This window comes from Brienomyrus brachyistius, chromosome 11, assembly GCF_023856365.1.
Source record: "Brienomyrus brachyistius isolate T26 chromosome 11, BBRACH_0.4, whole genome shotgun sequence".
Classification (NCBI taxonomy): Eukaryota; Metazoa; Chordata; class Actinopteri; order Osteoglossiformes; family Mormyridae; genus Brienomyrus; species Brienomyrus brachyistius.
In genome coordinates, this window is record NC_064543.1 from 14,676,372 (window position 1) to 14,689,920 (window position 13,549).

The 13,549-nt window shown below is 40.2% G+C and overlaps 2 protein-coding genes across 4 annotated transcripts in view; one reads left to right on the plus strand and one right to left on the minus strand.

The window, feature by feature from the left end:
• Positions 1-13,549, plus strand: part of ano3 (anoctamin 3) — a 61,106-nt gene that overhangs the window by 33,930 nt on the left and 13,627 nt on the right. For both annotated transcript variants that reach the window (XM_049030563.1, XM_049030564.1), the window contains exons 13-16: positions 593-653; positions 8,870-8,952; positions 11,558-11,698; positions 12,352-12,516. In XM_049030563.1, coding sequence (XP_048886520.1) covers positions 593-653; positions 8,870-8,952; positions 11,558-11,698; positions 12,352-12,516 — 450 coding nt within the window. The remainder of the gene's footprint in view (positions 1-592; positions 654-8,869; positions 8,953-11,557; positions 11,699-12,351; positions 12,517-13,549) is intronic.
• On the minus strand, positions 103-7,545 carry LOC125751575 (serine-rich adhesin for platelets-like). Of its 2 annotated transcripts, none has more exons than XM_049030572.1 (4): positions 7,398-7,545; positions 4,350-4,976; positions 2,934-3,098; positions 103-1,678 (listed from the first exon to the last, which is right to left on the minus strand). In XM_049030572.1, exons 2-4 carry the CDS (start codon positions 4,951-4,953, stop codon positions 1,560-1,562), a joined length of 888 nt encoding a protein of 295 aa, XP_048886529.1. In that variant the 5' UTR covers positions 4,954-4,976; positions 7,398-7,545; the 3' UTR covers positions 103-1,559. The 2 variants fall into 2 exon arrangements, with proteins under 2 accessions (XP_048886529.1, XP_048886528.1); XM_049030571.1 differs by having other exon boundaries at positions 2,934-3,104.

Here is a 13,549-nt window from a genome sequence, read left to right on the forward strand (position 1 = left end):
CACACGATGAAATACCATAGGCATAAGCTACAAATCAAAAATGTCTACTCTTACAAATGCGATTCTTTAAATAAAAAGCTTTACACAAAATTGAATCATAAATTAAAAGAAATTACATTTTTATTAGTGCTGAATTCATCATATTTGGTCTGTGTATTGACTATTTTTACTTTACAATTACAGTACACATTTCACTTGACCACATACCATGTACTTTGTGCAGCATGTTAAGGTTAAGATGTGTATGTTCTATGATAAGTGCCGTGTTAAAAGGCATCTCTCGTTCAGTTTCGCCATATAGAAGAGCAAGCCACCACCTTTTATGTTTGTTGTTCCCGCAGTGGGACAGTGTTTCCTTATCTGAACATTGTTTCATATAAAGGGCATTGTGTCAGACCCATTCCTATGTAAGGATCAATGCATCCGAACCATCCTAAGCTATCTGGATAAGCCCCAGCCAGTATCTGTCTGAAAGGGACTGATCCCTTTATCCTCATATAATTTGCCTAACTGTCCTGCAGTCTATATGTAGGTGCAGATTGTGGGTTTCTTCAATTCTGGATGTAAAATTGCCTCTCTCATGCCTCCCTAGGTCACCCATCTCTTTGACAACGGCGGCACAGTGTTTTTCGCCATCTTTATGGCCATATGGGGTAAGCACGGGGGTCTTCTATGACTTCAGCTACACTTTCCTTTTCTATTACCATGGAAACGGAATGGGAGACCATTTGCATCGCTTTGTCCTTAGTAAAAACACCATTTGGCACCTTATAACATTTTGCATTAATCATCCACACTGTACATTATGGCAGATCTTACATCCACTCCTGTGACTGCTGGGTTTTAGAAGGGTGTTGTGTTCCCAGCATGAATAATTTAGTGATTAAATCATAAATACTTAATTTCTTTAAGAGCCTATGACCAGCTCTTCGTACTCCAGACCTTGTAACCTTAATCAACTGAACCATGTCAGAAAAGCGGACAGAGATTGCCTCACTTTGCTTTCCATGTGAGAGTGAGGGATTTTCTTCAAGCGTCCTTTCATCCATCCAAAAAACCTACTCCAATTTGCAGGCACACCTATTGTGTTAGAAAGTTGTTAGAAAACTAGAATGGAACAGGTTTCTAATTTTTAATTTTATATCGCAGTAAATTTGTTTTGTATATTATTTCCAATACTGGATTAATGTGGCACGTTTTCAGGGCCTGACAGAACTTTTATGCATTAAAAAGGTAGCAACTGCCATTTCTAGCTAGAAAGTATTGGGAGATTTTCTTTAAATAATACACCTGATTTGTCGAGTTACATGCACTGGGGAGAGTTCCTGGGTCTTCATGACTGACTCATTTGTGAGCTATGAGGCTCCGGAAGATTCCTTGGGGAGATTTAGGACAGAGGCCCTGCTTGTTACTAAATTTAACAGGAATAGCAAAGCAATTTGTAATCTCTTTGCTATAATATATTGCAGTACATAAAGCACAGTGCCATTATCTTCCAATGTTGATTTTTTTGGTGTAAAAACCCTGGATGGTTCAGCCCTGTGACTCTTCTTTCAATCCTAGTGCTTGTTCTGTGAGCCGCCCATGTGGTCCATATGGATGTCGTCACCTTGGAGCACGGGGTTGTTGAAGGCCAAAGTGCCCATTCCCAGGTTCTCATAGCTGTCCAGACGGAGCACTGGGAGTAACAGACAAGGAGAAAACATGGGTTTAGAGCAGGAGCTCCAGGCCTGGAAAGCTACTGTCCAGTAGGTTTTGCATCCTACATGGCTTCTGAGGAGCCACACCTGTTCTCAGGTGAATACTGTACCAGAAACAGGTGCAGTTCATCAGAAGCCAGGTAGAATAGAAAACCTACTAGATACTAGCTCTCCGGGATCATAGTTGAAGACCCTTTGTTTAGAGTCAGGACACCATCACATTGGCATGCTTTAGTATGAGGTCCGTTGATGCTATTAAGACCTTAATTTTATTGCATTTCTGTCAAGTGAGATCAGTAAGGAGCTTCAGTCTGATAACCTAAAATGACAGATAAAGTCATAACTTTCAGCCACTAATACTCTAGTAACAGTTCTGATTTGGACTTTTGTTCTCAGGTAGTCTGACTGGTAACGAAAAACAACTTTGCTATGTACATATGAAACATTTAGTACTTTTAACATACATTTAGCACACAGCATACTTCTAACAAAGAGAGATTCCAGAGATCTGATAAGGGCTAGATTGTAAACCAGTTTTGTAAGGACGTTGGTCAACTGTAAAAACACATCCTGGTACAATACTGTCAGACAGCAGTTGTGCAAAATACTGTTCCAATCAATTAGTTGATTGATTTTGGAAATGCAGCAGTGTGACTGATGGTTGAAAAGAGGAAAAAAACAGCACAGTTGGTTCTCTGTCACTGCCACTCAGAGTACAACAAATACCCGAGCATCGTGATGAGGTATGAGCCCCAAGGACGTGCAAGGAGCTGCCCTATCCGCTCTCGTCACTCTAAGGAAAATGAGTCCTGCCTTCCCTCACCACTTTGCACCAGACAAATGCTGAATGGCCCAAATGAGAAAGCTTTCAAAGTTTACTTTTGTCTGTTAAAAAAATATACAATCTTATCGTTGCCTGGGCACTAGCCACCATCTCCAGTCACCACATTTGGTCCCCACAATGTAATATATCCATGACCACACATACACAGTCGTATTTGAAGTACCAGATACGTAGTTGAAGCTGTATCTTTGGGAACAAAGATCTGACTGTTATAAATTTCATATCTATAGTTATAATAGCTGTTAATCAAAGCCACAAACTGAGCCACAACTGACAGCTCCACCCTGACCCTGCTGGAATGCCGGAGATACCTGTCATTTCTGTAGGAAATATAATCATGACTTCTTCTATTTATCACTATTTGTGATAAATAGTCTTGTCACTCCTACCTGGTCCTGCGGGTAGGTCTTCCACAAGCTTCCTGTGGTTGAAGTCTCGGTGGTCCCTCCGTTTCTTCAGGATATAGACGATCAGGCTCACAACACCCACAGCCATAGCTGTACCGATGACTATGGCCCACGCCGTTGCGTTATTGTTCCTTGTGTTGCTCCCCGCTGAATCTAAAACACACAAAACCACAATGAACAGCATGTCAGCCTCTCACACACTCATGATGGGGAGGGCCTCTCTTCAGACACCTCCAAGGCTGCTGCCCTGTGCTGCTTTGTGTCCTCTATTTTATTCGTTCTGTAAATATCACAGATATCAATCTGTAGTTACTAATAATAAACAATAAGTAGTATACTATAGCCTTATGCCCTATCCTGCCTGGGACCCTGACCAGGATCAGCTGGCAGAAACTGAATGGGTTCTTCTCTACTTATGGCTCAATCCCGGGTTACAAATCGGAAAATGACATCATAATGCAGCACACAGCCATTTTCATTATATTCATCCCTATATGAAGCATTATACAAAGAATGTTACCCAAATATAGTCTGTGACTCTACTCAAACTCTCAATAAGTCTCATAAGTGTCAATAAGTTTACGATGGGATCACCGATGCCTATATCTCTGGCCTATGCTTGCAGTACAAGTGAAACTGAAACCAGTGGATCTCTCTGTACATCTATGGAAAATTTTGCATCCAATAGCATAATCCTAGAGAGTAAATATATAAAACATTGCTGGTCTTCTATTGAAGGTGAGATGGTAGAAAATGACAATTCATTTCAAATATAGTGTAAATCACATAAGAAATACATATATGCCTTATTGCTTCGGCATTATTCTCTGTTTCATATATATAATGCTAGATAGTATAACACATTTGCTGCAGTCTCCTCAAGACTCTCAAATTAAATTTTCTAATTCAGATATCAACATATGAATCCCCAGGGTGCCATAATTCAAAGCTCACCTGAGGAGAGGGAATGAATCCACAGCTCTGGGCTAATGAATAAAATGTACGTAAGGCACTGCAGAAGGCCAATACACAGGTATCTGCAGTGCCTTTGTATTCTCTTTTTCTGCCAGATGGATTTTTATTATTGTGGGAAAAAACACAACTCAGTGGTCCTTTATGAAAGTAGATGGTGTTACTACTTACACACTAGCCACATGTGTGAACACAAGCAAGTAAATATTTTTTATAATTCGTTTAGTAATTTTGACAAGCTAACACTATGGTAGTTTCAGTAACAGGATTGTAGCCTTAGTTAAAAATTTGCCGCAATAATGAAAATTCAAAATAATCCTATATGTTTTCCTTCTTGTAGTCCCTGTGAGACATTCCTGTAATGGGTTAAAAGTCGACTGGCAGCCTAGGGGAAAAATTAAATCTTATTTCCATATTTAAACTCACCCACAGCCCTGTTATTTTCGGTGTACACAATATCTCTCCTATCATCAAGGCTGCTGTTGGTGCTGGTGGTGCTGGTGCTGGCGGTAGTGGTGGTGGTGCTGGTGGTGGTGCTGTTGATGCCACTGGTGGTGGCGGCGATTGTCGTGATGGTGGTTATGTCCTCTGGGTTGTTGGACTTCGTAATATTATAGTCGGGGGATGGAGTGGTTTCACCAGATTCTGCATCACTAAAACCAGAACCCATTTCATCTTTGCTTGTGTTAGTGTTGTTTGTGTCGTTAGTGTCTGTGATGTTGAGGTTTGTGTCGTTTGTGCTTGCGTTGTCAAATGTTCTGTCATAATTATCCACGTCCTCTTTGCTTGTCCATGTTTCGTTAGACCCTGTGATGTAAAGGTCTGTTTCTGTGTTGTTCATGGTGGCGTTTGTGACGTTCTCTTGAAATGAGGGTGAGTCTTCTGTTTCATTGCCGAACAGCATGGACGCATATGCCCAGGCGTCACTGTCTTCTGGCAGTGAAAAATTAGTTGGTTGTGCTGAAGGCTCAAGCAATTCTGTCCCTCTGACTGAGTGAAGTAGTAGCAGGAGCACAACTGTCACGTCCATGTTGATTTTTCTTACTTTCTTTTCTAACAATAAAAAGAAAAAGGGGAAATATACATATGAAGGCAATAAACAAGTCCTTTTAAAAAATTCAAATTTCAATTTAAACAAAAAGACAACAGATAAGTGTTTCGTTTTTTCCCATCACCACATAGCAAGAATGCAAGACACATTCCAGCCATTCCTGAATGACAAAAATATTTACACAGTTGCCATCTTTGAAAATCAGTGCAAAAAAGGTCAGGTTTGTGATAAACTCCCATCCATCCATTTTCTTATCCTATGCAGGGTTGCAGGCGGTCCAGAGCCTATGCTGACGGCTACAGGTGCAAGGCAGGAAACATCCCAAGGCACCAAACCCAAAACAGATCACACTCACATTCTATTCACTAACACACACACACACACACACACCTATGGGCATTTTGGTAACTCCAATTACCTTGGTTTTTGGACTGTGGGGGGGAAACCGGAAAACCCAGAGCAAACCTCTCAACGACATGGGGGGGTGGGGGGGGGGGGACATGCAAACTCCGCATACATGGAGACATAAGAGAGACTCAAACTCTGTCCCCCCTTCTCATAAACTTTTCTCCTTTAATTGTAAAACTATTTCTAAGATACAATAATGTTTTCATCAAACCAAATAAGTTTCCTTTAATATCATAAAGAATTATACTTGCTTTAAATCCCCTCAATAACTTTAGCCTTAACTTAAGACTAATCCTTAGACGTACTTCTGCAGTTATATAGTCTGGTAAAAGGCTCAGATGGAGGTTTCCTTGGTTAAATTCTATATTCCAAATGCAGGGATGTCGTGAGCTTGGGTCCTATTCTAGTAATGTGGCTGTGAGGCAGCTGACCACAACATCCCATCAAAAGGCACCCATTCAGACACATAGTCACACCACGGACAACGTCGGGATCTGCCTTCACATAACTGTATGTCTTTGAACTATTGAGGAAACTGGAGTATCCGGAGGAAACCCACACAGAGAAAAACATGCAGACTCCGTAGACAAAGATCAGCGGGAGGGAAATGAATTTACAAATTTGGCAGGTATATGGCCACAGTGATATCCGCCAAGTCACCGTAGTGCACGGAACAGTCATACTATAGCAAACTGTCTATAAACGACTGCGCTAATTTACTGAAGATAGCCTGCTTAAACTCTCTTTTAGTAAAAGTGTTGCATGAATGCAATGTGGTAAAATAATAAAAGTCATGTTTTGGTTTATATCAGAGATGTTCTACAGAGGAGAGAGTTACAGGCGGTCCCCAAGCTCTGGGCGATATTATTTCCCTAAGTTTGTCTTTAAGTCGAATTGGTTGGTCGGAAAAATAATAATAAAATACATAATATTATTATTAGTTATACATTAATAATAAAAGTAACTAAATACGGTACTGTACTGTACCTTGAGCCTACGAACTGCTGAAGCCACACAATGTTACAAAGCTGTGAGTGACTTTGTTTCTACGAACGATTGTATTTAACGATTTGTTTTAGTATAATAGGCTTTATGGCAGTCTGTTTATAAGTATGAGTTGTCCGTAAGTCAGATGCTCTTAACTTGGGAACTATCTGTGTAGAATCTCAGCTTGTCTAAGTACGATAAATAAATTTCTTGCGTGATTATGATTTTGCGTTGAGAGACCATGAACCGAATTCCATTCATTTCAAGCATTCAGCTGCGAGAAACAGAAAGCCATAGACCTGCTTTAACCAGTTTGGGGCAGTGTAATACGTAACAACACACAAACAAAGCTATTATCTAAGAATATGCCTGGCTTTATTGAAATGTGGGAAGGGGGTCACCAGTGGACTGAACCCACAGCTGGGCAGGCCTGGACTGGAATGGAACATCAACCCTGGACATTTGGTCAGACAGGCCCATCATGCATACATGTCAGCCTAGCTGCATACAATAGTGCACCATCAAATTATGCTGAGTATGTTCCCCACAAAATTGAGGCCCACAAACCCACTGGCCCACTGGGAAGATCCCCAGCATGCCAAATAGCCAGTCCAGGTCTACAGCTGGGACAGTGAATGACATATGATATACCTTCCCAAGCTTCTGATTTCTCCCATGACCTCAGCCTACCCACTGTATTCATTTATAATCCCTCTCTTACAAAAATCATGAGATTCACATTGTCTTCAGTTACTGTCCCCCTCTTACCAGAAAAAAATAGACTAAGAAATAAGGACCAAAAGCTTTTTTTAAAAAATATTTATACTGTTATATACTGTTTATGTACTATACAAAGCTCAAAATTATTCACCTCAGAATAAATCCATCCCATTGTCAGACTACGCGTTATTTTAAACATTTAAAAATTCCAAAGTTCTTCTATATAATCAGATATGAACATTTTTTGGCATTTAGCAAAGATGTTAGGAGGGAGAGGTAAAAGACGGAGGTGAAATGCAGCCACCTACCAGGTCAGATGTAGCTCAGAGAGGTGCTAGTGTTGTCGGAATAAAGGCAGCAGGTGAAAAGTGTCTCCTGATAACAAGACCGTGGACCTATAAGAGGAAAGAGGAGTGGAAGGTCGACAGAAGGAGGGAGGCATCTGGCTGAGGCAGGAGGGAACACCACCTATGGTCACCTGAGAACCTGCCTGACTGCATTTCACACCTGTTAATCCCACTCGCTGTATTCGGTCAGTCAAGGCAAAACATCTCTGTAATGTTCCTATGAATATTCAAACCTAAGACTGAAAGCACGTCAAGGCATTTCACTTTATTTTAGTTCATTATCATATGTGAAGCAGCTAAATTTAGCCCCCATGGCTATAAATTGTTTATTAGGAAAATACACCTTCTTGTTTCCCTTTGAGTAGATTCTGATCTTACAAATTTTTTGCATGTCAATGCTTGATGTTTTGTTATATTAGGACATGTTTTCGAAACAGTTAGTGCTAAGTCCACTTCCTCCAATAGCAATATGGATCTCTCTCTCTGTCAATCATCCTCAAGCACACATACGAAAATTAATTTCTTTTCAATAAGAGCAACTCTTAGTGAATTAGTAGTAGCTAAAACTAAGGCTAGAGCTGTGCTATTCACCCAGAAATAACAGAAAGTAATGCAGCTTTGGAAAACAACAGGTATTCCGTCACACGGCAGGAAGGCTATCTGTTTTGGCAGTCACAAAAGCGTCTGCTTTAGGTATTTGAGGTTTCGGTTACAGACACTAAGACATGCCCATCTTTGGCACGTCTGAGTGTATGCAAAGCCTAACATTCACAAAGCAATTTGTTAGCTTTCAATCTTCAAAATATGACTTTTAAATTATATTATAGACTATAAACTATTTGATAAATGTTAGGGGCTGTTTTTTGCTTTTTCATTCACAACATGCATTGAACATTTTGCAATAGAGAAACAATGATTTAGGAAGTTTTTTGCTCATGTTTAATATCCTGCTGATCCTGTGAAGCTAATGTTTCATCTGTCTGGCCATATTTTCATAAACATAAAGCAGTTTCCTTTTTACCCTAACATTATTTGCGTACGTACCTTTGGTCTATATGAATATGAATATGAATTCTTCTCAATATCCTCTCTGCTCATGATGTACTTCATTATAAACCTCAAATTTTCATGAGTTCAGAAAGTTATGGCAAAACTGACACGTTCAGTTCCATACCTGACAAAAACCTACGATTAAGGTATTTAGAATTTTATATAATTATCTTCAGTGTGTAGACTATATCACACTTTGAGAAAGAGAGTTTAAAGTCTCTCCTGGAGAGATTCCTGACTGAATATATGCCATATATAGATGGCGTCCACATTTGAAATCCCTTCTGGAGGGATATGAAGAGTCACAGTGGAATCTTCATGAAGGTACTGAAACACTTTGATATCCCTTATTGTTGCTCACCCATTTGTTTCCTTTCTTGCAGCAACTGTCTTCCTGGAGTTCTGGAAGAGGAGAAGAGCAGAGCTGACATATGACTGGGATTTGATTGACTGGGAGGAAGAGGAGGTATAAAAAATTTAGTCGGATTCGTAAATGGTGATATGCAAGTTCTCTCCCTTTGCTAACCTCCAAAATATGACTGATTATTTTTTTCACTTATTCAATTTACTGGTCAATTAGTGAGTCACATTAAGTTAAAGATCACTGTTTTGTACAGGTGATTTTAGATCGATTGATCTGAAAACATTTTAATTGACCTGAAAACATTTGGTATTAATGTAGCTTATGCTTTTAAAAATAATGTAATTGTATTCAACCTAAAAATCCTCAAAACACATTGGCTTTCTTGCACACAGAAGATTAGGTCTTGTTGAACTTATTATTTTATTTGAACTGTGCCAAAAAAAGCCTTTTACTGTCATTTATTATAAACAATGGTTGCTATTCTGGATGACACACTGGTATTTCCGGAATGGCTGGTTTTAAGCTTACATCTTACATCCATCTCGTCATGTGGAATTCCTCTATCTGATGCACTGCTATCCTCTGTAGACGTAGGCATGTGCGATCATGGGAGGATTTTCAGGGTTGAGTCAGCATTTTTGGGGGATAGTGTTTATTCAGGGTTGCCAACTCTCACGCACCTGGTGTGACACTGACGCTTTCAGACTCTCGTGCTCACGCAAGCGATCTTGTGGCAAGTCTCTATTATACTATTATAAACCTAATATTAGCTATGTCAGAATAGCTGGGGTATTTCGCAAACCCTACTGACTATTTACAAGGTAATAAAACTTTTACATACATGTAAATGCATGTGTAGACTTGTCTCAAATTGAAAATCTCACACCAACTAGCTGACCAAAGTTGGCAACCCTGCTAATATATTAAACCTTTGGCACTAACTACCCATGAGTCAATCATTTAATTCTCTAGCATTCCCTTTAAACAGCTTATTACAATCTTTAGGGTTCTGTTACACTGTTAAAGAGCAAATAGTAGTGTGATGTGTAAACAGTTTTAGTCTTTTTTTCATATGCCTAGGTTAATTTTTTAATCATCTTTATGTTGGGGGGAGCACTGTTGCCTCACACCTCTGGGACATGGGTTCGAGTCTCCACCTTGGCTCACATGTGTTGAGTTTGCACATTCTCCCTGTGTTGTCGTGGGGTTTCCCCTGGGTTCTCCTGTATCCCTCCACATTCTAAATACATTTTAAGGTCAACTGGAGTTTCCATGATGCCTATTGGTCTGTGCCCTGCGATGGGTCAGCAGTCCCAACCCTGCCTTGTACCCATAGCTTCCAGGATAAGCTCTGGACCCCCATTACTCTATATAGGACAAACAAGAATGGTAAATGGATGGATGGATCTGTACATTTGTCAGTCTCAGTGAATACTGCATCACTTTACAAAAACAATGCACATTATGTTTAATAGGCATGTGTGTTACTAAAAAATAGGCTGCTAATTTCCTTTAAGAAAATCTTTGTAATAATCAGGCACACAAATAAGTGTAAACACAGAAATTCTTACTTTATTACTCAAGAAAAGAATGTGTAATGTAAGATTCCTACCACCAGGTGATATAATAAGTTATAAAATTTCCGTGTTTCCTTTTTCAAACTGGCGTGACACCTTGCTAATAAAAATAATATGTCGAGAAAGGCCGTCTTTTGGCTTAATGGTTTTAGATTGACTGAAGGTTGAACAAGGCAAGCCCTTTCCACCCAAGCAGAATACGCAGAATGACTTCCTGTAGTGACAATCAGGGCCGTCGCCTAGGGAACTGCAGCTTAAAGTATTTTTCCTGTTATCACAGTGTCAAAAGCATGCAGGAGTCCTGCACTTGTAGTCCTGCATTATTATGTAGGCATGAGAAAAACAAACGCATGTAAACAACATGCTTGGAAACATGGCAAAAATAACAAGAAGGGCCGAAAGAAATGTCCCCGTAGAACTCGATATTATTGACTGCTACGATGATGTTACTTTTTCTAGAAATGCAGTTGATAAGGATGATTTTATTTATCATTTATTATAAGAATGACAATGTATGTTAAAAAACGTGAACAACAATATAAAATGTGGAGAAGAGAAAATAAAACGTGTAAATAAAATAAAGTAAAAATAAAGTTTAGTTATATAATATGGCCTTCTTATGACATACAGCCACAAAACGCAGTTAGGAAACATGCTGACAATAAAATCTGACAGACACCAAGTCTTATTATTAAAACTTAATTATCAATAATTATAAAACCATTATAAAAATCACCTCTTTATGTATTTAAATAGTGTAAATTACACCAGTTTCCTTCTTTGTACTGTTTTTCCACACCCACAAATGAAATTCTTTGTAGACTAGTGAGTAAACAGAGCCAGAAGTGGGTCATGGTTGGTGTCTGTAAGCACCCACGGTGAGACTTCATCATTCAGCCGGTGTCTGCAGTCCACTGCATGCCCAATCAACTGCAAACTGGCAGTGCACCCAGAACAAAAAAGAATACTAGGCCAGGAAGAAGCTTGCCATATGCCTGTATCTGAAAGAACCTGTCACTTTGACTATTATACATACACACACAGACACACACACACATATATATGGCCTGGATAACTAAGTGGTTTATCCACATTATGCAATAGTACAAGATTTTCTTTTTTCTTTGTAGGAAGAGCTACGTCCCCAGTTTGAGGCGAAGTATTCGAGGGTCGAGAGGGTGAATCCCATCTCTGGTAAACCTGAACCCTTCCAGCCATTTACAGACAAACTCAGCCGACTGATGGTCTCCGTTTCTGGAATCTTCTTCATGGTACATTTCTTCTTCTGCTGCTTATTATTATTCGGATTATTATTAATACGCAGCCAGGTGGTTCAGTAGGCTGCACCACTGCATCATAGCCCTTCGAGTGGAGTTTGCTTTGTCTCCCTTCGTTTTGTTGGTTTCCTCTGGTACCCCTGTGTGTGCTGGTGCCCTGTTATGCACTAGTCCCCTGATTTGTACCCTATGTTCCCAGTAAGGACCCTGTACGACATAAGCGGATGGAAGTTGAAAGAAAATGACTCTTTCTAGAAATGTGCTGGTGGTGGTGGTGGTGGGGGGGGGGTTGTTCTTTTCTTTATTGCTGATGAAATGAATATTCGAAGCAACGATCATTGATTTCACACAACGCATAACTTAATTTAAATTTTTATGATAAGATCAAATGAATGACAGTAGGTACAAAGCAGTGCCTGAAGCACTCAGTCATGCATCTTTGGGAGATGAGCTTTCGGCGGACTGTGTTCCTCAGAGTTCTTCTTTGATTAGTCATTAGCTTTATTTGCTGCCATGGAAGATGAATCAAATGGCAAAAGAGTCAAATTAGGCTTGTGACTTGGATCAATTGGTGTGGGCTTCATTATGCTGCAATATGCTACCCGCAGTGTTTTCACCAAATTCCTCGTCCATCTCGCCATAACCAGATCTCCCTGGTGCTGACTGCTGTCTTCGCTGTGGTGGTTTTCCGGCTGATCGCCATGGAGCATTTTGCATCCTTCCAGTGGGAGTTTGTGAAAAAGAACTGGCAGTTTGCCACCTCGGGCACTGGCGTCTGCATCAACTTCATGATCATCATGTCTCTTAATGTGGTGAGTTGGGGGTGTCGGACCATCCTTGATACAGTAACCAGTCTCTCTGACCTGTCATGCTGGCCTGAATTCCTTAACTGAATCGTCTGCACGCATAACTCAGCCTCTTAGTGCACAGCACAAGAAACAAGTTAATGTTCAGTCTTAGTTCGAGGTGTGAGTTCTTTGGTAATAGCACACGCGCACATACTGAATTCATTAACACCATTCACTGAGTAAGTATACATGCATGCAGAATTCAAGTTCCACACGTGAACGAAATTCCACGCATTGTACACATGGTATCGACCAAAAACTCAGCAATGTTCTGAATATTCTTCGCTGGGCAAGGGACTGGAAAGCAGTGTACAAACAGTGCTGGTGTAGCCATTAGGTGGCACAGGCATCTTCTGAAGGGGGTGCTGATTTGGCAAACCCTGGCACATGGCATCTGGGACAAAGTGGGAGGTGAAGTTTGAGGGGGTGAGGCGGTGGAAAGGCTTGATTAAGAATATTAAGTGTCCATCCCCACTGTAACCAAACCTAGGTACAAATTTTAATCATATATGAAGGTTACATGTAAAACAGATATAGCAACAAACAGAGAAAAGTGCCATCTAAGTATAACTGGGGACTCTGCTATAGCAAGGTAGTGCCAAATGAAAAGAAACACAACACCTTCCAGTTTTTATCTATTATAAAAGTGTTTTTTGTGGATACCTGGTGTATGATAACCTCATTATCCAAATCATTTGTTATCTCAGATTCAATTCCCAGTAAGGAAAGTACAGAAAACTTTTTTTTTCTTCAGAGTATACAGAGGTAAGAGCATCAGCCTTTTTACAAACGACAGTGCCAGAAGAGTCCTTATGAAATTAAATGTTGAAAAGAAGATGTGTCCTTGTACTAGCAATTAGCAGTCCTGACACCCCTCTGCCTGCCTGGGAAGGTCTATGCCAGAGTACAGGAGAGGGGGTCCGTCTGTTAGTTGAACCTCGGATCCAAGAGGAACAATGCAAATTCCGTCCTAGAATGTTGGACCAGCTCTTCACCC

What these genes read in the sequence shown, in the direction of transcription:
- LOC125751575 (XM_049030571.1), bottom strand. Translation starts at nt 4,953, where the DNA reads ATGGACGTGACAGTTGTGCTCCTGCTACTACTTCACTCAGTCAGAGGG. An exon ending in CGAAAATAACAGGGCTGTGG is followed by an intron (nt 3,105 to 4,349) that starts GTGAGTTTAAAT and finishes TGTGTGTTTTAG; the next exon opens with ATTCAGCGGGGAGCAACACA. An exon ending in AGACCTACCCGCAGGACCAG is followed by an intron (nt 1,679 to 2,933) that starts GTAGGAGTGACA and finishes TGTTACTCCCAG; the next exon opens with TGCTCCGTCTGGACAGCTAT.